The following is a 25,433-nucleotide window of genomic DNA, read 5'->3' as shown; positions in this document are numbered from 1 at the left end:
TTAACGTAATTATTGGATCTGCCCGTCCAGCCTTAATGTTGGCGGGCAGGCCGGGAGCTAAGGTGGGCATTGGAAAAAGTATGAAACCTCATCCATGGGTGGGACGAGGTTTCGTGTAGGTTTTTAAAAATTTAATAAAAGTGTAACTAAAAGTGATGGACATGTCCCAACTCATGTGACAGTGAGGGGACATGTCAGGGATTTTTTTTTTCTCTGTTTTTAACATTTTTTAATGTGGAGTCAATCTCCCTGAGGCAGCACTTAGCCTCAGGGAGATGGGTGCGCTCTTCCATGTGCATGCGTGAAAGAGCACACTCTCAGCTCAGGAAATTCCACCCCTCCCCCCCACCCGCACAAGGAGCGCATAGCGCTTCCTTATGGATGTCACGCTGGGCGGGCCTTTATTGGCCCCCCCACGTAAAATGGCAGCACACCCCCAATCAGGGACATCAATCGGAGGTGTGCCTCCACGTGCCCGCTCCTGAACATTCCCCCCGACAGGGGGAGTTCTGCCCATAATGTAAGATTTAGAACCATAGTATGAAACTAGGAGCTTAAATCTGAGAAAACAGATTACATAGGTATGAGGATCGAGTTGGCTAAAATAGATTAGGAAATGAAATTAAATATATGATAGTAGATAAGCAATAGCAAGCATTAAAATAATTTATCCACAATTCACAACGAGTATACCTTCGCTTAAGGAATAAAAATCCCATGAGAAAGGTAGTCCAACAGTGACTATCAACAGATCTTTGTATTAGATTCGAGGAAGTGGTGTGTGATGGTGCCAAAAAAGATGATAAGTCTGAGGATTGAGGGGATTTTCGAATTTATTAAAGGATAACCAAGAAATTGTTAGAGAAAAAGAAAATAGAACGTAAGAGTAAACAAGTGGGAGACATAAAAGCAGATTGGAGAAACTTCTATAGATATGTGAAAAGGAAGAGATTAGCAAAAGTAAGTCTTGGTCCCTTAGGGGCAGAGACAGGAGAATTTTCAATTGGGAATAAAGAAATGGCAGAGACATTATATCAATACCCTTTATATTCATGGGGAAAGTGACAAAATAACACTTCTGAAAGAGTGGGTAACCAAGGTCTAGTGCGAATCAGGAAAGTAAAGAAACGATACTTCAGAAATTAACAAAAAGCTGACAAATTCCCTGGAGCTGATGGCCCACGTCCTACGATTTTAAAAGAGGCATTCGTTTTGATCCTCTGGAATTTTCTAGTCTCTAGAATGGTCTCCCTTGTAAGGTAGCAAATGTAACCCCACTTTTCAATAAAGGCAGGAGACAGAACATAGGGAATTATAGGCCAGTTAGCCTGATATCAGATGTAGGGAAAATTCTAGAATCTAATATTGGGGACGTGGTAACAGGGTGCTTGGAAAATCATAATATGATTTGGTAGAGTCAACATGAATTTATGAAAGAGAAATCATGTTTCACAAAGCTGTTCATTCTTTTTGTGGTTTTAACCAGTAGGATAGACAAGAGGGAACCAGTGAATGTTGTGAATTTGGATTTTCAAAAAGCATTCAATAAGGTGCCCCTCAAGAGTTTATTGGACAAAATTGGGGGGCATGGGATTGGGTTAATATATTAGCAAGGATTGAGGCTTGGTTAACAGAGCAATACACTACACTACAGAAAAGATACTTTCCCTATTAACTAATTAACAAAACCGAAAACGTCACATCATATTTATACATTCCCTCACACTCTCAGCAGATTTGTAGCCTTGTAGTGAGGTGAGAATGACTGCTCTTGACATCAAGGCAGCATTTGACCGAGTGTGGTATCAAGGAGCCCTAGCAAAACTGGAGTCAATGACAATTAGGAGGAAAAACTCTCTGCTGGTTGGAGTCATACCTAGCACAAAGAAAGACGTTTGTGGTTGTTGGAGGTCAGTCATCTCAGCTCCAGGAGATCACTGCAGGAATTCTTCAAGGTAGGGTCTTCAGCCCAACCATCTTCAGCTGCTTCATCAATGACCTTCTTTACATCACAATGTCAGAAGTGTTGATGTTTGCTGATGATTGCACAATGTTCAGCACCATTCATGACTCCTCAGACATTGAAGCAGTCCATGTCCAAATGCAGAAAGACCTGGACAATATCCAGTTTTGGGCTGGCAAATGGCAAATAACGTTTGTGCCACACAAGTATCAGGCAATGACCATCTCCAACAAGAGAGAATCCAACCATCGCCCCTTGATGTTCAATGGCATTACTATCACTGAATCCCCCACTATCAACATCCTAAGGGTTACTACTGACCAGAAACTGAACTGGACTAGCCATATAAATACTATGGCGACAAGAGCAGGTCAGAGGCTAGGACTTCTGCGATGAGTAACTCACCTCCTGACTCCCCAAATCCTGTACATCATCCACAAGGCACAAGTCAGGAGTGTGATGGATTACACTCTGCTTGCCTGGATGAGTGCAGCTCCCACAACACTCAAGAAGCTTGACACCATTCAGGACAAAGCAGCCTGCTTGACTAGCACCACATCCACAAACATTCACTCCCTCTACCACCGATGCACAGTAGTAGCAGTGTGTACCATCTACAAGATGCACTGCAGGAACTCACCAAGGCTCCTTCCACAGCACCTTCCAAACCCACGACCACTACCACCTAGAAGGACAAGGGCAGCAGATAGATGGGAACACCACCACCTGGAATTTCCCCTCCAAGTCACTCATCATCCTGCCCTGGGAATATATCGCCCCTGCTTCACTGTCACTGTCATGTACACCACATGGACTATAGCGGTTCAAGAAGGCAGCTCACCATCACCTTCTCAAGGGCAACTAGGGATGGGCAATAAAAACCGGCCCAGCCAGCAAAGCCCACATCCCATAAATGAATAAAGAACAGGTGTCTTACCTCTCAAAGGGTACCTTACCTCTCCAAATAATTCTGGTAGGTTTAGACCTTTCATTCAAATTCGTAAACACCATGAGTCATGTTTTGGAAATCCCAGTAACGAATGATTGAAAACATCTGCACTTTTAAATGTGTTGCTGCCTCCCTGCACTGCAGATGTGTGAAATACCTCCCGCCCTGTTTCCACCTCCACAACGAAAATAGTGGGTGTCAGGCTTAGGGGCAGGACTTCCAGAATTGGGGCTTTGGTGCCTTTTTTGGCAGTTGAATTTCTATGGGTCTTGGCCTCCGTCACCATGGCAACCAAATCATTTGGGCCTGTCTCCATGCAGAGTTCAGGATGTTTATTACCCCTCTTCAGGGCACTCTGTTTAAACAAGTTAACAAAACATTTTAAATCATAACCATCTTATAAAGTCTTGCATTTGTAACAGCTACTTAAACTCTATATTAATGACTTAGTTGAGGGGTCCGAGTGTAATATATTCAAATTTGCTGATGATTAGAAGTTAAGTGGGAAAGGAAGGTGTGAGATGCTGCCAATTAGACAGTCTTAGTGAGTGGACAAGATCAAGGGAGGTGGAATTTTAATGTGGAGAAGTGTGAAGCTATCCACTTTGGTGGGAAGATTTAAAAAGTAGACTATCTTTTAAATTATAAGAAAGCAGGAAATGTTGGTCTTCAGAGGGATCTAGGTGTACTTACACATGAATCTCAGAATGCTAACATGCAGGAATAGCAAGCAATTTTAAAAAATGGTATATTTGCTTCGTTATAAAGGAATTAGAGTATAAGAGTAAAAAAGTATGACTGTGATCATTCATTGCCTTGGTGAGGCCATACCTGGAGTACAGCATACAGCTTTGATTTCTCACCTAAGGAAAGATATGCTTGGTTTAGCAGGATTGCAATAAAGGTTCACTAGACTAATTCCTGGGATGAGGCAATTGTCCTTTGAAGAGAACTTGAGTAGATTAGGCCTATATTCTCTAGAGTTTAGATGAATGAGAGGTGACCTTATCAAAGAATATAACATTCTTAAGGGGCTTGCCAGGGTAAATACTGTGATGAGGTGGTCTAGAACTAGGAGTCACAGTATCAGAGTAATGGACTGGGGTGAGGAGAAATTTCTTCACTAAACTGATTGTGGATCTTGGGAATTCTCTACGCTAGAGAGCTTTGGATGCTCAGTGGTTGATTATATTCAAGACAGAGACTGACAGATTTTTAAATACTAAAGGAATCAGGGAGTATGGATATAGTGTAGGAAGGGGGAGTTGAGCTCATGTCCAATATGTCTGAATGTCTGTAGTGCTTAAAGCACAACAATTTTAACATTTGTTAAGAAGAAAACAGTCTAACAACACTTAAATATTCAGAAACATAAGCTACACCTCACTATCACTGAAAACATGTACATTCCAGAAACTATTTTTCTAAAGTCCTTTGAACAAACAATTTGGCCTCCCCACAACCTATATGGCCTAGAAAACAAAACTTTCAACATTATAGACATATTAAAAATACAAAAGTTCTGATTTACTCATAAACTTGTCCATTTTCCAATACCTTTTCCCTGCATCAACTTCTTCCATTATTGCTAAACCTCAGTTCCTCTCTCCCATATTTGTTCTCAGATCATTAAGACTTCCTCTGTCATTACTTCTACCATGCATGACCCCTTCCACAGTTAGGATGCTGATACAAAGTCCTCCTTTCTTGCTCCCTTGTGCAGGTTATCTTAAATTCCTACAAATCCTGTCCCCAGCCAAGACTGGTACCCACTTCTGACTAGGCATATGTTGCCTGCCTCCTTGGTTGTATCTTGGAGTTCAACGAAAGAAAAACATTAGACCTGAGACTAATAAGAAAGGAGCGTGTGTATGATCCGTGTGGAGAGAGAAAAAGAATGGAATGCAAACAGAAAGACAAGAGAGAAACAGAGAAGAACTAAAAAAATAAGCTAATACACATAGAGAAGGGGAGAAATGTTTTTGTGTCCATGAGTAGTGCCATGGAAATTAGTTTGTTATATCAATACAATATATAGTAGCTATATAATTTTCAAATAATATTGTAATCATTTTCAAACCAGTAAATTTCATGTCACACGAAATGATGTCTCGCCTTTCAATATAACTGCGGTTGTGCTCAGTGCTACTCGTCATGGAACATATTGCCTTTTGTCATAGTGGACTTTGCTCATTGTTTAATGTTAAAATAACAGTCACTATATTATATAACGTTACATATTGGAGTTGTTAGTCATTATATTCCAATTATTTTAGAATAATTCCTGCTGCTGATAGATATTATGATAAAAGTTGGCTGCTTATTCCTTTTACCAAATTCCCTAACTAATTACATTCATGATAATTTAGGTGAACAACAAAGGTATCTCACAGTCTGGCTGTCTGTTTGTGCCTCAAGTTTGCACATGTTACCAATGCCGGGATTTTCTGGACCCGCAAAGTTAACAGACCTTTGGGTGACACGTCAAATTTTCCATCCCACCTGCGGGGGGGGGGGGGGGTAACGGGAAAATCCCAGCCCAAGTTTTATTAAGGTCCCTACTGTGTAGTAGCCTATGAAGCAATTCTGATGTAATAGCAAAATACAAGGCTTGAGATTGAAACCATTGAAGGCATGACCGAATAAAATAGCCACTCTGAGAATAATTCCAAAAAGAATGCTATGATTTCATTAAAATAAGGATATCTTCTTGTATGTTTTTATTTACAATATTATGATGCATGACCACTTGTTAAAACTGTTCTTAGGACATGGGAAGGCCACAGTTATTGTCCTGAGAAGGCAATGATAGGCCAATTTCTTAAATACCAATTGGTTTGCAACTGTGTGGCTTTCTAGGTTACTTCAGAAAACAGTGAATATTTACTTCTTAAAATACTATCTAATGTGCATTCTGTGATACTCTGTGCTAGTAATAAATTATATTGACATATTTAAACGGATGTGCAATTAAGTAATCTACTATATTGATGTTGGAATGACAGTAAAAATGCTACTTATCTCATTTTCATAATGGGCATGCAATTACATAATATACAACTATATTGTTGCTCATTATATCAAAGATTATTTCACAATCAGTCTGCTTTTTTCCTAATGAAGGTGCAAGTTTACTCCCAGCAAAGAAGATATAAAATTTACCAAAGGTGAAATGGACTGATTGAAAGTAATTTTCCCTGGATAATTCATTATTATAATTATGGCAAGTGTAGATTTGGACATGAACACACTGGTAGTCTGGATTTAAAAATTAAAGTGTAAGCGCAAATCAAATGGTTGTGGAAAATTAAACGGAAATATCAGAGTGGGAGTCAAAATATTTTGTCCTTAAAAATGTGCAGAAGGCATTTCAACCCATTGCCAAAGCTGAAGCAGAGAGGAGAGAAGAAGTGGACGGTAAATGTAAACTGAAACAAAGCCCGATATGGAGGCACACATCTTCAGGCAAGTATGAACGCAATATGATTCTCTTGCTTAATGGCTACTGAAGTGGAAATGATGCTATGTTAAATGATTGTGAGGATAATGGCTCTGCTATCCACTCCATGGCACCATCCCTATAGGTCAACATTCCTGCCTGCTTGCAAGGAGATAGAGGAAGTGGTAGATTTGATATTGTAGCTGAATGTTACTGTCCTTGGCTATGTCAGCCTTTTGCTGCGTGTTATCTGCATAGCTCTGTAACTACCTCTCTCTGCTGAGCCAAAGCTTCTGATGATAGTTTCCTATCATAGTTGGCAGGTTGTTGTTCCAGGGTCAGCAGGTATGACACCTTAGCAATGTTCTAATCAAGCTTAATCAAGCTATTTTGCTTGCTGGTCATGGTAGTGTGCATTCTTTCATGCAGTGCCATGTAAAGCCTGATATACTGAGATTGCGGTATTTTGAAGAACTATCTGTCATTATGGTTAAACAGGATCGGCATATTGGTTTGCTGCCATGGCCTTCCTTAGGAGGTGGAGCCTCTGCATGTGCAATTTCCTGCCAAAGCAAACCATTTCTTTCTATAGATGTGATTGTGAGGGTACTGGTAGATGTGTCCAAATACTGTTACTACAGTCTGACCTGCCTGATGTCTTACACTGGACCTCTTTCCTGAAAACGCACAAATGTAGTGGATTATCATTGGAAAGCCATTGGTGTTCGAAAAGCCACACAATAATTGTAGCAAAGCTGAATGAAACTCAGATGAGGGCAGAACAACAAACCTCCCCCCCCCCCCCACCCCAATGATGAAAATAGTATGGAAATAGCTTTAAAACTTTTCAAAAATATCTTTCAATGATTTTTCAATGAACTTATGCTTCGTTGTCACTAGCAACCCTGGATGTCCATCATTCATCGGTATAATTGTGCCTGATCATCCTGCATGCACTAATGTTAGGGAATTTCATGCAGTGTATTTGCCGTGAACTTTCCATGATTCTATTCTATTCTACCTACACCCCCCACCACCCCCCACCCCCCCAACACACACACACACACACACCGCCCCCCCCCCCCACACTATTTAACTGTTACAGTGAAGCTCCTCATTGTTTGATGTATTATTATCACAACAGGATTCTGGGAGCATTTGGTAGAAAAGAGCAGGAAACGAGGCTGTTGCAAATTAGTGAACAGTGATTGGCTATTTACACCATTTACAGAGATAGACTTAGCAGGATTCCATTAGAACCTTCTTCCCTCAGGTTCCAGTTACGTGTGATCTGATATTACTGATGATGCACTCTAGCTATTAGAAAAATAACTATTAACTCTTTTGTAACTGAAGATATAGCCTCTCCTGCTATCTATCAGGGGTCACGTGATGTTTTTGGAGGCTCCGACCAATGAGCCCTAAGCGCTGGTAATCCAGGGGCCGGGGCTTCCTGACGGGAGTCCTGATCGAGCATATCGCATCTGAAAAGCTTTCTGTAATAAAGTTAATCTGTTTCTTGTTGAAACCTGTCCTCTCCATCAAGTCATTACGTTTGGCGAGAAGGGTAAAATAGCTCCAATGCTGCACCTCGCCTTGTTAACGTGAGTACATCGAATCTTAAGAACAATGAAAAGACTACTCACAGTCCTGCGACTCTTAGGCAGAATTGGTCCATATGATGCAGCAATGGAAGATTGCAGCCAGTATGTAGGGCATGTTGGCTTTTATTTCGTAGCAAACGAAATTACTTCGGAGGAAAAGCAGAAAGCAATCCTTTTGAGTGTATGTGGTAGCAAGACATACAATCTCATCTACAGCCTGACAGCCCCGAATGCACCCAATTTTAAGTCCTTTAATGAATTAGTGAACCTTGTGAAAATGCATTTCCAGCTGAAGTCATGAATCATAATGCAATGGTTTAAGTTTAATTCCAGAGTTAGAGTTCCGAGAAAGTCCATTGCAACCTATGTCGCAAAGCTGAAGTAGTTGACAGAACTCTGTGACTTCAGGGACACACTAAATGATATGCTGTGGGACCGATGTGGAGTTCAAAACAACACCATTCTGTGCCGTTTACATGCAGAGGTCGACATCAACTTGAAGCATGCCCTGGAAATATCCCTCACCATGGAAAGTGCTGCAAGAGACTCGCAGGCTTTGCAACACATACAGCATGGCGCTGTTCTTCATGTAGGGCAGGAACCAACCATTGGGTGTGGCGCGTAAACCAGAGACACAGCATCGGAGAGGCAATGTCCACTGTTAGAAACATGAAAAGACCTAGTAGAAGCACTTCAGCAGCAACTCCAAGCTTAATTTGTTATAGATGTGGGGGTGACCACGAACCGGACACCTGCAGATTCAAGGAGGCAGAATGACATTACTGCCATAGGAAAGGTCATGTAGTAAGGCAATGCAGGGCGAAGTTGAAACAGCCCGTAAAGCAGCAAACCAACATGATTGACCTAAAAAATGCATCAGAACCTAAAGCTGCCTATACCAACATCAATTCTCTGTATAATGTCACAGCTGTAAAAGGCGAACCTATCACTGTCCCAATCCAAGTTAATGGGAAGCCACTAATAATGGAGGTGGATATGGGAGCCCCAACCACAGAGTGATGGGAGAGTACACATTTAACTACCTAAATGAAGGTGCCCAGCCACTGAGTCTAGAGCGAGCAACCACAAATTGAAGACACACACTGGAGAATCTATTCAGATAAAGGGCGTCACCACAGTACCAGTGTCTTATAGGCAACAGACAACCTAGCTTCCAGGGATAATAGTGACAGGAGGAAGACATGGCCAGGATACTTCCCTTATCTGGCAGGCTCATTGGGGGCAGGCGGGAGTGTCGGGAAGCCAACCACTGCCTGTAATCAGGGCCGGACCGCGATTTCACGCTGACAGGACAATTAAGGCCAGCCCAGTGTAAAACGCACGCAGCAGCACTGCCTGTGTTGTGGGGGGAGGAAGGCGAGTGCGCACTTCGTGCATGCGCATGGGTGCGCGCTGGAAAAGCTCCCTGAGGCACAGAGCTGCCTCAGGAATATAAAGAGTTTAAAAATTAAAAATAAACAATATTAAATTGTTAAAAAACATGTCCCCTCATGTGACTCTGTCACATGAGCAGGGACATGTTCTTAATTAAATGGTAAAATCTACATTTTATTTTTATTTGCTGTTGGGAACCTTATCACGCTCATGGATGAGGTTTCCTAAAAAGTGCAAAGGCCGCTTGGCTTTTTCACCTGCCTATTGACTGAAATATTTCACGAGTCTGCGATGACGTCGGGACGCTCGCCCGACATCCTTGCATGTCATTTTACGCTTGACCGGGTTGGGCACACGCCCGCCCGCTCAGCAAAAAATCCTGCCCTTAGCTTTTACGGCTGGTTACAGAAAATCAAGCTTGACTAGTCTGAAATATTTCACCTGAAAACAGGAGGATTTCTTGAACTGCTAAGGAAACACGGCAGTGTCTTTCAGGACGAATTAGGGAAGTTGAAAGATTTGCAAGCAAAAAGATATGTGGATCGTCAAGTGACATCATGTTTCTTTAAGGCCAGACGTGTGCCTTTTGCATTGAAAGAGAAGGTGTATGCAGAACTGTGCCAGTTAGAAAAGCTGGGCATCATCCAACCTGTCCAATTCCCAGAACGGGCAGCACCCATAGTTCCAGTGGTTAAGCCTGACCAAACCATATGCATTTGTGGGGACTATAAATTGCCTGTAAACAAGGCAAGCGAAACTAGATAAGTACCCCATCCCAAGGATGTATGGCTTATGTGCAAAGCTAGCTGGAGGCAAATCCTAAACAAAATTGGATATGAGCCATGCCTACCAACGATTAGAGCTGGATAGCGCGTCTAGAGGATAAGTGACTATTAACACACAAGGGCCTGGATCAGTATACTCGCCTACTCTTTGGAGTATCGTCTGCATTCGTTATCTTCCAAAGGACAATGCAGAGTCTTTTGCTAGGACTTCCCTGAGTGGTACTATGCCTGGATGATGTTCTGATCACAGCATCAACAAAGACCAAACAGTTGGCCAATCTAGAGGAGGTGCTAAGAAGGTTCATGGAAGCCAGTGTATGATTGAAGAAAGAAAAATGTACATTTCAAGCACCAGAAGCTACTTACCTGGGTCACAGGGTGGATGCCATGGGTTTGCATCTGGCAGAAGAGAAAGTTAGGCCAATAAAAGATGCGACTTCACCGTCCAATGTAACTGAACTCAAGCCTTTCCTGGGTATGATCAACTACCAAAGCTGCTTCTTACCAAACTTTTCAACTGTGTTGGCACCATTACACTTGTTGATAAAAAAGAATCATGAAATTCACAACAGGAAGAAGCCTTTGTGAAAGTAAAGGAACTGTTGCATTCACCAGGTTTATTGGTATACTGCAATCCATCAAAAGAATTGGCATTAACATATGATGCTTCACCTTCTGGTGTGGGAGCTTTTTTATCACATAGTATGGAAAATGGATCAGAAAGGCCCATTGGCCATGTCTCGAGACCCTCTGCACAGCTGAGAAGGGTTATTCCCAACTAGTAAAGGAAGGTTTATCAGTGATATTCAGAGTGAAGAAATTCCACCAGTACCTGCATGGATGACATTTCACCATTGTGGTCATTCCATAAACCATTAATGGGTTTACTCTGTGAGAAAAGGCCATTCAGCCAATAGCATCTGTCAGAATTCAACATTGGGCTATGATACCTTTATGTACCACCCTGGCTTACATGTTACAAAGGTAGACACACTCAGTCGTCTCCAATTACCAATTAGCATTGTACATGCTCCAGTGCCACAAGAAGTTGTGCTTGTGCTGAATTTCCTCGATTCTTCACCTGTGTGTACAAAGCAGATTAGAAATTGGATGAACAGAGAAACCAATTTTGTCAAAAGTCAGAGAAATTGCAAGGTTGGTCAAATTTGTCTGTATCTGAAGAGCTGAGACCATTCCATGTCTGAAAAACAGTTAAGTTGTCAAGATGGAATTTTGTTGTGGGGGTCGAGAGTTGTTGTCACTTTGCAAGGAAGAGAGCCACTCTTGACAGAGCCAGGGCCATTCAGCTCCTGACCTCACTACAGCCTTGATTCAAACATGGACAAAACAGCTTAACTTCCAAGATGAGCTGAGAGTGACTGCTCTTGACATCAAGGCAGCATTTGACCGAGTGTAGCATCAAGGAGCCCTAGCAAAACTGAAGTCAATGGGAATCGGGGGAAAACTCTCGGCTGGTTGGAGTCATACCTAGCACAAAGAAAGATGTTTGTGGTTGTTGGAGGTCAGTCATCTCAGCTCCAGGACATCACTGCAGGAGTTCCTCAGGGCAGTGTCCTAGGCTTAACCATCTTCAGCTACTTCATCAATGACCTTCCTTCCATCATAAGGTCAGAATTGGGAATGATTGCACAATGTTCAGCACCATACGTGACTCCTCAGATACTGAAACATTCCATGTCCAGATACAGCAAGACCTGGACAATATCTAGGCTTGGGCTGACAAGTTGCAAGTAACATTCATGCCACACATGTGTCAGACAATGACCATCTCCAATAAGAGAGAATTCAACCATCATCCCATGATGTTCAATGGCATTACCATCGCAAAATCCCCCACTATAAACATCCTTGAGGTAATCATTGACCAGAAACTGAACTGGAGAGGCCATATAAATACTATGGCTACAAGAGCAGGCTAGAGGCTAGGAATCATGCGACGAGTAACTCACCTCCTGACTCCCCAAAGCCTGCCCACCATCTACAAGGCACAAGTCAGGAGTGTGATGGAATACTCCCCACTTGCCTGGATGAGTGCAGCTCCCACAATACTCAAGAAGCTTGACACCGTTCAGGTCAAAGCAGCCTGCTTGATTGGCACCACATCCGCAAACATTCACTCCCTCCACCACCGCTGCACAGTAGCAGCAGTGTGTACCATCTACAAGATGCACTGCAGGAACTCACCAAGACTCCTTCGACAGCACCTTCCAAACCCGTGATCACTACTACGTAGAAGGACAAGGGTAGCAGATAGATGGAAACACGACCTCCTGGAATTTCCACACCAAGTAACTCCACATCCTGACTTGGAAATATATTGCGTTCCTTCACTGTCGTTGCTTCCAAATCCTGGATCTCCCTTCCTAACAGCACTGTGGGTGTACCTACACCACATGGACTACAGCAGTTCAAAAAGGCAGCTCACCACCACCTTCTCAAGGGCAACTAGGAATGAGCAATAAATGCTGACCTAGCAGGAGAATTTTTTAAAAGTTTATTGATTTGACACGGTGGCCGGGATTTTCCAGACCCACATGCGGGACAGAAAATTTGACGGACCAGCCAAAGGTCCATTGATTTCGGGTGGGAATTTCCGGTCTTGCAGTGGTTGGGAGTGGAAAATCCCAGTTGATGAGTAGTCTAATATTCCACTTTAATTTTTAATCAGATTTATTTCCAATAGATTTTGTAAAAAATAGTAAGCAAAGCAATGAGGTTCAACTTTTGGGGGATAGCATTGAAAAGCAAAGAAGCTATGTTAAACTTGTAAAGAACTTTGCTATGATCATGCTTAGCACAGTTCTGGCCTACACATTTTAAAAATTGAGGCAATGGAGATTTACAAGGATAAGTCCAAATACTCATCGTGAAAGGCTGGACAGACTAGTGCTATTTTCTCTAATAAAAGGCTGAATGGTGATCACTTAGAGATCTTTAAAATTATGAAGATCTGTAATGGGGTAGAAAGAGAGATGTTTCCACGGGTGAGAAAAACCAGAACTAGGGGCCATAAATATAAAATAGTCACCAATAAACCAACAAAGGAATTGAAGAAACTTCAGACAGTATTTCACTAGTCCTCAGGCGGCGGGCTGGGAGGTGAGGACTGGTAATGTAGCAGGGAGTGTGTTGGGAAAACACTCCAATGCGGCCCCATTGCCATGGCATTTTCCCCAATGGCAGGACTGGATGCAGAGTGGCTGCTCATCCAAGGAGGCAGGCAGACAATCAGTTTAATTAAAGGCCCTGTCGAGGGCCATTTTACAGGGCTGCCAGCATCTTGCCAATGGCAAGCTGACCCCCACTTCATGAGGAGGTCACCAGCTTAATGGAAGTGGCCTCCCTGAAGCCACCTAGGTTCCATCAGAGCTGTAGTTTTGATGGCCCAAACACAAGGCCTCGAGGCTGTCCCTGTGGCCCCAGTGGTTACCCCTCTGACCCTTAGCTCCCTGAATTGTTCAAATTTTTCAACATTACCTACCTGCCTGCCTCAGCCACGATCATCTCTCCAGGTGACTCTGGCTGAGGCTTCAGAGTACTGGCCCGCTGATTGAGCTAACATCATCATTAACTCTCCTTCTGTCCGGAATTAGATTTTTTGGGTTTGTAGGTGGCCAATTAGGAGGTTGCCTGTGGTATAATTGTTGAGTGGATCCCACTGCCAGCAAGTGCAGATCCACTTTTTGACGTGACATCAGGGTCTTGATGCCCATGGTAAATTTCTGACCTTCTTTCCTCAAAGAGTGGTAAGACTGCAGCTTGCAACCACAAGGAGCATTGAAGGCAATTGGATAGATGCACATGAAAGAGAAAGGAATTGAAGGGTCTTGCAAATAGGGTTAGATGAAGAGGGATGAGAGGAGGCACGTGTGGAGCATAAGTGATGGCAAAGGCCAACTAGGTCAAATGGCCTAATTCTTTGCTGTTGATGTGATGTGATTCAATGTCATTTGTTCAGGAATTTAAGGTTGATTGTAGAAGTTTCTATTCCTGGCATAATATGTGGATTTGTTAAACATCATTCCAGATTTCTGTTAAACTGAAGGCCCATCTGCCTATTGAAGTTGACGTAAAAGATCCCCTGGCACCATTTGGAAAACGAGCAGGAAGTTCTGATATCCTAGCCAGTGGCACTGCAACAAATCCTTCCAAAACAATTAACTCATTGTTGCTCTCATTTGCTGGCTACACTTCAAAAATAATTAGTTTAATTTTTCAAGCACGTTGAGGCATCCTGAGAATATGATATGGTGCTGTATAAAGGAAAGTCGTTCATTTATTTTCAATTAGAAGGTAGCCATTTTTGTCTCTAAATAAGCACTAAATACAGACCTGGCACGACCCTCCACTGTCCTGGCAGCAGTTTTTACTGTGTATTACACATGCATTGCATATAGGAAGATCAAGGCTGAAAAATTTTGCACAAAGTACCCTTAATTGGCCTTCAAAAAAGCCTGAACATGCAAAACACTGACTTAAAGCTAGATCATTTGCAGTGATTTGGTAGCAACTTGATAGCACTGAAATAAGGCTAGTGTTTCACTGGTGCAGATTCACAAATTTCTTCATGTTAATGGTTAATTCTGCATGGGGTAAAATAATGACAGTTGGAATGTCTGCCTCTTAATGCTTATATAGCTGTGAAATTCCTTCAGTACACTTTTAATTTACAGGAACTATGTGGTCAGAGCTATTAGGCAATGGCCTCTGAAAATTTAAAGTAGAAATAGGCTTACAGAAAATAGGCTTGCATTAGTGCTCATAAAAGAAATATGAACCTGATAGTGCAACATTACAGTTTGAGCATTGTTATATTAAAACTAAAGGTGGGAACTTCCGGACCCGCCCGCTGGCGGGATTTACTGGTGCCGCCAAAGTCCATGAGCTCCTGACTCGCTCACCGCATCCGCTGCACTGAGTCCCACCAAGACAAAGCAAAATGTAACAGCCCCACAAGACGTTTTTGCATACAGCGCTGCCTAAATGGCTGTATTCCAACAATAATGGTTTCAATTGCTCAAATTTAACAATTTCTTTTCATTACAAAGTATTACTGTGGCATTCAGGAACTTTCGGAATAGATTTAAAGCCTTTCATTCCAAGCAAGGGTAAATTGAATCAAACTTTGGAAAATATTAAACTGTGTTCTTTTTTACGCAAGGCTACAATTATCAAGCAGCATTCCAGAGTAGTTACAAGGAACACTCTTGTCCAAAAAAAATTAGTCTTTGAAATATAGCTCTATTATATTCACTTATAGTTTAATAGAATCATAGGGCCCAATATTTATGGGTGTATTTGGGGTGGTGGTTGGGTTGGAGTCCTGGGCAGGAAATTCAGAAAGTATGAGCTTCTCAGATATGCTGGAGATAATTAGTGTCCATCAGGTGGGAAAGCGTGTGGCACAAGACCGAAGCTGAGGAGCAGAGAGCAGCTAGGCAGGCAGGGAGATAGCATGATTGGTGTGGTGGGGTATCATTCATTTGGTGGTCTCTTGCGGGAAACCCAGTCAAATTGGATTTTTAAAAAAAAATTCTTAAAATACAGGCACACAGTTTCTGTAAAGCTATTACTGATCAACCTGCCTTCTTAAGTGGTCACTTGTTCCCTTCCTCTGTTCTGCCTCTATTAAAGCCGAAAGTGGGTGGGTTGGTATCAGGTTTGAAATTTTAAAAATGTAAACCTCTCACTTGATCCAGTCCTACCCATTCTTGGGGGTTAAGCTTACCTCCAGAGAATCAGAGGGGGTAAATTGGATAGCCCCCAAAAGTTGGCAACAGGATCGCAATGTGCGATTAACCAGCACCCATTAAATGCAATACAGACAGCATGTCAACTTCATTCTGCCTGCTCATTTCTATAATGTCAGCCATGCCGTTCATTGGCTGCATGCATTAGCTGTGGCCCAATATCCTGAGTGGTTAGCATCACTTAAAGCTATCCAGCTGCTTAAAGGCAGCCTGCACCTCTTAAAGTGGAGATGCACTGCAGCTAGAGCAAGCACTGGGAGTCTTGTCTGAAGAGAATCTGACCTGGGAAACAAGGGAGAGAATTTGCTCTAATGTGTGTATATGCTGTACTGGAAGTTAGGTGGAGGGTGTGGAAAGGAAGAGAGATGTCCTGTATCCGCAGGGGTCCTCCAGGCACAAAAGGCAGAAGGAGCAGATAGTTGTGAAGGTGAATAAAAGGAGTCAAGCTCTGACGACCTGGATTTAGTGCCACAAGAAGTTCAATGACCTGATATGAATGGCCAAGGTTTGAATAATGCTTCCTAACATCCTACCATCTGCACCAGTAACCTCTTCCACTGCTCACATTACCACATTAACAATTTCTATCATTAGGACTCATCCATAACATTCACATGCTTCACCTCATCCTCATATCTCAGTTTGCGCACATTGCCAACTATTCAACAATGACAGCCACATCACCCAGGCAGATGGCACGTCAATCACTGGTACACTTCCCTTTCTCTTGTAGGACAAGATGATGCACAACCAGATGAATCAGGAACTAACAGGAAAGAAACAGGCACACCTCCCTAATCCCCTTGGAGGAGAAAGTGTTTGCATTAATGAAACACCCATTGCTGAGGCCTTGGCCATCAGTGAAATTGAAATTATTAAAAGTGATTGTGCCCTCATACATATTTCTCCTTCTCACATTGCATTTTCCCTTCAACCCACAATCTCTCCTGACTTACAAGCTGCACATGGAGTAAGGCTTCTTAACCTTTCCCCACTTTGCTGCACCACAGCCATACCATTGTGTCTTTATCTTTTCACAAATGCAAGGGATGTGGGCAGTGGAAGAACTTGAAGAGAGTGAGGATGAAGACAGATCACCATCATGACAGAGGTCATGTAAGGTCAGTTTGCTGCCATGAAAACTCAGACTGCTGCCACCCTGCCTGTGGATTACAGTGTGCTAAGTGACCTGCAGGCCATCACCACAATCCTGCAATCTGTCCTCCAAGACATTACAAGGATTGTTATGGCATCGTCCTGGGGAAGTGACATCTGCTGTCCTAGATCAGGAAGGCAGCAACCATCCTCCCATCCCGGTTACTATGCTCGTGCCCTTATTGTTGGCTAGCCAGATATCCCTTGTCACCAGAGCCAACTTTTGCTTTGTTGGGGTGGCTGCAGTGCAGATGGCACAACAGATTGCCACAAAATAAAAGCATCATGGCTGCTGCTAGGTTACTGGGCATTGACCTGCATGCTTTGTTGCATTTGGTCACACATCAGACAGACATTGCGGGAATGGAATCCCTTTTGGTTCTGGTATAGGACAGAATTCATATGCAATACCCACAAAGCAATGTGTGAGCAGTCAATGGTACCCTGCACCATGGGAAAGCCTGCAATCCAAACAAAACTGTATGCTCCTTCTGCCTACGCGTCTCTGGCAACAGAGAATGAAATCTAGCTAACTCTCTTTGAAATTCTACAACAGTGGATGGCAAACTGTGAGATGTTGTAACATGTCTAGATCTAATCTGGAAGGAACCTGATTCATAACAGTTCATATCCATGCTCACCTTCACAGCCATTGGCAATGTGTCCTTACCCCGCTCTAAAATTGCAATTGTGGCTGCAACAGCTGAGTTCAGTGAAGCCATTACTGAAGGACAGATGTCTCATATATTGTCCCTTGCTAAAGTTCAGCTAGGAGAATTGACCCCTTAACACCTTGGGCAGATATGGCCTCCTACTGAGCGCAATTCTCCACCTCCTCCTCCCACTTCCAGCAGCTTGTCCTGTTCTGTGTGACCTCTGTTCATTTTCCAACTCATACTGTATTCCTATTACTACACTCACTTGCTAAGAAGTTTTGAAGACAGCAAAAAGTCCTTTGGCATCTGCCATACCATTCCCTATAGACTTTTGTAACTGGAAACAACTATAGAATGCACCAAATACTTGTAGAATCATAGCAATAGCCTGAAGAAATCAACCAGCAACTAGCTGTGAGAATAAAAGCAAAATCTGTCAATGCTAAAAATCTGAACTAAAAAACAGAAAATGTTGGGAATGCCCAGCATCTGTGGAGAGAGAAACAGAGTTAACATTTCATCAGTAGTTGGCAATTCATTTAAATATCACTGATGAGGGTGTGCTTCCTGCTGCTGAACGTTGCTCAGCTGTGACTAAAACAGAAAATGCTGGAAAATCTCAGCAGGTCGAACAGCATCTGTGGAGGAAAAAAAAACAGAGTTAACATTTCGAATCCTTATGACTAAGATGCTGTTAGACCTGCTGAGTTTTTCCAGCATTTTCTGTTTTTGTTTCAGATTTCCAGGATCCACAGTATTTTGCTTTTATCTTATTGTTCAGCTGTGAATGGCTAAAAGAGGGCGTTAGCTGGAGACTTGAGCTCCAAAAATAGCAGTGTTGCAGTGATGGACGTGATGATCTGTTTGCTCTGCATTCTTGTGGCTGACGATTACTAAGCACACAGTAACATCTGCACCAATATGGCACCTGGCATGTTTCACCACAGAAATGTCTACATGTACCATGGACAGCATTTTGGAGCACTAAGGCACTCATAGCATCCACCATTGACACCAATGAACCCAATTTCTCGCTCATAGATTCTTACAGCTCAGAAAGTGACCATTTGGCACATTGTGTCTGTATTAGGTCTTTGAAGGACTTAGCAAGTCCCACTTTCCCCACACCCTTGCAATTTTCTACCCTTCAAGAATTATTGCAATTCTGAAAAGAAATAGATTAAACAAGAACACAATGATTTAAGTTAGAGTCAGCCTTAAAATAATTAAACTATTCCAATAGGAAGTCTATTTTGATAACTGCATAACTCGGAGTGAATATTACAGTAATGGCAACTGCATTTTCCCTGTGTACTTACATAACATTTTAAAAACTGAAACGTAACATTTAGACAATGAATAATACTATTCATAAACAGATTACCTAAAGTTTCAGAACATATGACGGCAGTGTGCTACTGACAATCACCTAAAATACCTGGTGGCTGAAAGCTGGTATATAGGAGGGCGCTTCTGCAAATATTTCTCTTCACCAACCCACATTAAAGCTGCAAGAATCAATATTAACTTCTAGTAAATGTTGCTATTAAGGCTGTTTGTTTTCCCCTTTGGGAGTAGAAATCCCAGCTAATTTGCCAACTGCCTTAAGTCCTTCATGACCATACACTCGGTGGTTATTTTAAGTGAGGCACTCTATCTTGGGTAATGCGTTTAAAAGACAGAGACACTGCTGCAGCTGACATTCCCATTACATCGCTTTCTGCAAATAAGATGTCTGCTCCGGAGAAAAATCCTGCTGCAAAATGCAAATTCTGGAGTTTCCGAGTTCTGAATGCCATTTTGCCTCATTTATTCCTGGTCTTCCTTCTGGTAATGTATGCTGTTTTCGGGGCATTTCTGTTTGAGCAGCTGGAAAGGAAAAATGAATCAGCAGAGAGCTATGACAATTTTTTGAATGAGCTATGGGAAATTGCCAACGAAACTCATGATAAAGAAGGTATGCGGAATTTATCTTAGGCTAACTTTTCTTTTAATTGTTCAGGTAATTGCTTCAGTTTCTATAATTAATATCTACCATGAATCCTTCCTTAAAATTCACATCTATCCTAAATAAAATATGATAAATGCATGAATTATTACAAGCAGTATCATTCCCCCCCTTAAAAATGAAATATTAAAAATTCAAATAGAGGTCTTAGAATCTTTGCCAGTTATACAAGGACATTAATGTATGTAATTACTTGTAGGAATTGAAACCACAACTGGACAAAAATACTTTAAAGATCAAATAAGGAAAAAACTGACGGATTTCCAAAGTTATTGGTCCAACCTTCAAGAAAATAAAACTCAATGGAACTTTCTTGGTTCTCTGTTTTTCTGTTGCACCGTGTTCACAACTGTGGGTAAGTCACCTGCCTGTAAAATGATAAAACAAATTAACATGCAACTTTCACAGGGAATGTTATTAACTTGATTCTATTTTAATTTGCAAAAAAGTCAGTGGATTAGTGGTACACCAGTTTCCCAGCTAACTTTGTGTTGATTTCCAGCTAATTGTACTTGCTCATGTCTTTATTCAAGCAACCAATATATCACTTGCCCAAGGTAGTTCTATAATTAAAATATTTCTTTTCTTCCTTTCTGCACGATCACAGTTTTGCACTTGTAGCCTTTATGGGTTGTGCTGATATCAGGCCCGAGAAAAAAAAGGTTTGCATCTTTTTGAACAACCAGCACAGGGATGTTATCAGCTTGATAGTACATTTTTATACATGTAAACAAAATTAAACATCTCAAAAGTAACCCAGGGAATTGTTCAGTCATCAGTGATTTTTGGAGAAAACAAGCAGTATGGAAGGGAAACTGAATAGGGAGGGGTGGAGATAGGATGATGTACATGTTTTTAAAACTGGAAGAATGGAAAATCAATGGCAATTTTGTTATGCATTCTCATCAACCCCATTTATTCTTAGCTTAATCCATCAGTAACCATGGGCTGGAAATTGTTGTTGGCAGTGATGTTGTGCAAAAGCTTAGAATGTTAGTACCAAGTTAATCTTTCTGTTATTTTAGTGGAATGGGTTAGCAATAATAGCAAAGAGCGGACTTTGGTATAAACGTTTGCACGATAAATTTGCTGACAGTAATTTCTATTCTGAGTTGAATTGCCTATTCAAGCTGTCCTGGTGGCTTATTTGCTAAATGCTCAATATATTATATATGTATGTAACCATGCAGCTCAATAGTTCCCAGAGTCAATGCTGGTTAATGCTGGGTTAGTTCAGGTGGCTAAAATAGGCACAGGTAAACCTAAACTATTGAGAGTAAACATCAGTTAGAATTCCTGCTCCTGTTGGCTATCCAGTGATCCTTGCTGAAAAGTGTGCATAGCTTCTGAAAGTTGATAGGATTAACACATTCTGCAATTGAATATTCTGCTAACATTTACTGTCTAGGCTCATAATATGAAGAACAGTTATTTGAATCAGCTATTGAGGGCATTTGATACATGTGCAAATGTACTCAAATAAGAAAAAATGCCTACAGGAACAGAGGGGAGAATACAGTATATTACTTAAATCACTTTATCAAAACCACTTCACCGGAAAACTTTCTGAAATACACTGATCCTGTATAGAACTCCCAGCGCCAGTGAAGTGTGTCAGAATGCAAAGGATATGCAACCCATGATTTTCAATTCATTTGGACCAGAAACACACATGTGAAAATTCATTCCTCACTTGTTCACAATTATATGGAGTTCATTCTGCTAGAAGAATGGGCAATAAACTGTTCTTATATAAATATTTGTCAGTTGCGCACATGCGTGTGCATGTATGTGTCATTGTGTGTCAGTGCATGTATTTGTGTGTGTAAGTGTAAAAGTGCATGTGTCTGTCAGTGTGAGTGCGTGTGTGTGTCTGTGCATGTGTGTATGTGTATCAGTGTGTGTGTATGTCAGTGTATGTATGTGTGTGTGCACATGTGCATGTCTGAGTGTGTGTCTGTGTGCGTGTGTGTTTGTGTGTGTGAGTGTGCATTAGTTCAATTCTCACTGCATAGTGATTTCTTACACAAAGTAATTTTTCAGGGGATTAAAACCTTTTTCATGCCTATCTTTTGAACTACATAATTATATTCATGGGAACACTGCAGCTACAAAATCAGTCAGTGCTGATATGAATTCAAACTCATTTTGGAAGTCAGATCATAAGCAAGCATAAAAAGTACACACTTGCTGTTGTTTGATGGGCTGATGATTTACGGACAGCCAACCAGACGCGCCTCCAAATGGCCGACATTGTCCAGACAAAACCTAGAGAATTGCCCCTGGACACCCCTTTTGGGTGGGCAGCTCGTTGCAGCTCTGTTCCTGAGGTCCTGCCGTTAAAATAGGACAGGTCCACTTCCAACACTTATCAAATGGGAAGCCTGCTGACTGCCTCAGAGTTAAAATTCACTGTTATGTGTTTGGACCCTGAAACAGGACTGAGATCCATGTTATGACAAAGATGCATGAGTGCCGCCAATCTAATGAAACAGGCGCTATGCCAGAAATAGTTGGTTTGCACCAAAATAAAAATAAAACAACATAAAATTGTCACCATCCTCCTTAAGACAAATAAAAATGTAAGGCAATACACTTTTCGTACATCTCAGAACTGATCTATAAGGAAATAGTTCAATAAACTCAAAAAGAGAAAAGAATGAATACTATAATCTTATGCTCTGTGAAAATCCTCCAGCTCCAGTATGCCCTTGAATCAATCATCTTGTTAATTTTGAGTTACTGTCAGTGATTCAAAATTAGCCAGCCAGTGACCTTTATGTAAATAGCTTGATTTAGGAGCAAGACTATCATTAAATAGAACAGACGTCTGTGACAAAAATGTAATAATTTTGTAGGAGGTCATTACTGATTGTATTATACGGTATAATTTGTTGATATGGGGTTGTAAGAAATGCAGGAAAAGGGCAATTTAAATGAAGTCACATTTGCAATAGCAGCAATAGTACAAACTAATATGGCACAGGTAGGTAAGATAATAACCATGATGTGATAATGTTATTTTCTGATGTAGATTTTGATTTATTTTGGACACAATTTTGAAGAAACCTTTTCTGAACTTTTCTGAACCTACGTCTCTCAAGATGCACCTCATTCCTACATAAATACATGCTGTACTTAAGTCAACAACTGATGAAGCTGATGAACATACATTCCCAACATAACTAAGCTTTGTATACACTAAAGCCTATTAGGCAGAGCATTTTCTTCATACTTGAATAAAAAGCAGTGGCTGTAAACTTATCACACTTTATTTCGATTTTTAAGATTTAGGATTATTATGATGCCCTCAAGAGTTTCATTATCATGTTTATTGTTTTTTTTTAAATGACATGTTTACTCTGATGATAGCCACCTCAAAAATTATTAAACAAAAATTTCTGACCAACGTGTGACTTGTCTTTAAGGGAGTAGAAACTAACTGTGTCTCGAGGGAGCTGAGCTGGTTCCAAAATGATGCACCTGGTGAGGAAGATTCAGAACTAGGACAACCTTCTGTGGCAGCCTTAGGGTGGGATTTTCCCATCCGTGCTCCAAGTGTGGTAGTGGGCAGGAAAAGCAGTGTTTATTTCCCACCCTGCATAGTGGCGTGTTTCGTGCCATATTGTCTGCTCCTTACCTCATTAATTATGTATCAGCAGGAAATATGTCATATCGTATCTCTGATTCGCCCCGCCCCACCTGACCTCCGTGGATCATCGCTCCGGGCACCATAATTAAACTGTACCTGCACATGGCCTTCTCATATGTCTCCAGCCCAGGACTGCTCCACGGAAGACATGCCGTGCCAAAATTTAGTGACGTCTCGCTGGCCACCTGCTGGTTACCATCATGGCCTGTTGGGATGTCCTTCACCCCTGTCTTGGCCAGAGGAGATCCCCCAATCACACCATTCCAGCTTGGGAGGTGTTAGCCATGGCGGTCAGCACTAACGCCACACAGAAGAGGTCAGCCATCCAGTGCAGGAAGATGCATGAATGATCTCATCCATTCCACTAGGGTAAGTTAACCATCTCATCTCAACTCTCACACTCAAGCCCATCAGACATTCGCAGGATGAAACTCCACAGGGATCTCACACACTGCCAGCTCAATGGACATCACCACTCACTCTCTCAAATACATCTTCACATTTTGATCTGGGGTCATATCCTGCGCCCTCGTCCCATGCACGGCTTCACTCACCACCCACACAAGGCAGGCATCCTTATTATATGCCTTGGCATGTGTCCTGCTCACACTCTTCATTTGTCTTTATGAAGTACAATCTCGCATATAGTAGGAAGGGGAGGCCCTAGACCGGGGGTTGAGTGACCGAAATTAAGGCCCTCACTCCTTATGAAGAGTGTGCCATCACAGTGGCTGGAGAGGACTAAGACTGTTCATGTGGCGACGGTGAGGCGCACACCCAAGTGAGGACCCTGTGCTAGCTCATCCCTCAGACAATGCTGCTGTGAGTGCATTGTCATGTCTTTAATCTTTCTGCCATCCATTAATTATCTCTACTTTCTTTCATAGGCATCTTTGGAAAGCCCCCGAAGGCATCAAGAAGCCAGTGTCCCATCTCCAGCCAGAGGATAGCACCATAGAAAACCCATCACAGTGCTCACCAGTGCAGAGACATGCTTCAGTGGCACCTCGTGCTATAGCAACCTAGGGCCACTATCTGGTGAACACAGCACATAATCTGGTCTACAGCAGGCGGAGGCAGGGACACCCAAGGGTGCCAGGGCTCAGAGCACTGCTGGAGGCCAGGATGCTGCTGAGTCTGAGTCAGGTGACAAGCCTCCGGAATCAGTCCTAACTCAGTTGGTGGGACTGCAGCAACAATCAGGGGATCATCAGGAAGGGTCATTTGCTTTCCACAGATTGCAATGTACAATGGACGATTGTACACACTCATTCTGAGCTTATAGCATGCCAGTGCACCGAGGTCAACGCTGGTAGAATAGCAGCTGCCATGGAGATCTTGGTCCAGAACATAGCACCTGTGCTGCTGTGGGGGTTGCACTCCATTGCCATAGGCATTGGTGGCATCCAGCAGTGGCTACACAAGAAGGGGGCAGGACAGCTCGATCTCACTGCAACTGCCCATTCCCCTCAAGGAGTCAGCCAGGTGCCCTCAGGCACCCATAGGGAGGAGGACCAGCAGCTGGACACCCTGGGGCCATCCACCTAGGTGACTTCAGCAGTGTCAGCTGATCCCAATCTCCTGTGTCTCCTTCACCTCCAGCTCCACAGGTCAAGGAGGGTGCACCTGCCCCATAGCAGGACACCCAAAGCAGGCCGGGGCTCTCCAGGTCTTGACCCTTCAGAGGGTGCACACCGAAGTCATCACAGACAGCAGGGCGTAGCAGTGAGCAGGCTGCCTCCACCTCCACCGTGGATGTCTGGGAAGCACCAAGATGTAGCTGTAGGGTTAGAAAGATGAAGAAATATTAGGAGCACAAAGGTGTTCACCAATGTATATATTTCTGACCACTGTAAATAGAAAGGCACCCATTTCACATTTCTTATGTATGCCTCCTCTTTCTGCCATTCTGTGTTGTATTCAATCAAGTGTAACACCATGATGCCTCCTTCCACTTACAGCAGATGCCGCTATGATGTGCCACTGTTTGATGTTGTCTGCATCCATGTCTCCGCAGTGTGTCCATTCTCAGATTATTTCTGAAAACAGCAATGCA

The 25,433-nt window shown here is 42.4% G+C and overlaps 1 protein-coding gene across 1 annotated transcript in view; it reads left to right on the top strand.

Annotated features, from left to right (window-relative positions):
• The first annotated feature begins 19,382 nt into the window (after positions 1–19,382).
• Positions 19,383–25,433, top strand: part of kcnk18 (potassium channel, subfamily K, member 18) — a 28,583-nt gene continuing 22,532 nt past the window's right edge. The window contains exons 1-2 of the mRNA XM_041209276.1: positions 19,383–19,674; positions 19,925–20,080. Coding sequence (XP_041065210.1) covers positions 19,383–19,674; positions 19,925–20,080 — 448 coding nt within the window. The remainder of the gene's footprint in view (positions 19,675–19,924; positions 20,081–25,433) is intronic.

Source organism: Carcharodon carcharias, chromosome 17, assembly GCF_017639515.1.
Source record: "Carcharodon carcharias isolate sCarCar2 chromosome 17, sCarCar2.pri, whole genome shotgun sequence".
NCBI lineage: Eukaryota > Metazoa > Chordata > Chondrichthyes > Lamniformes > Lamnidae > Carcharodon > Carcharodon carcharias.
This window is presented reverse-complemented; position numbering and strand designations above follow the sequence as displayed.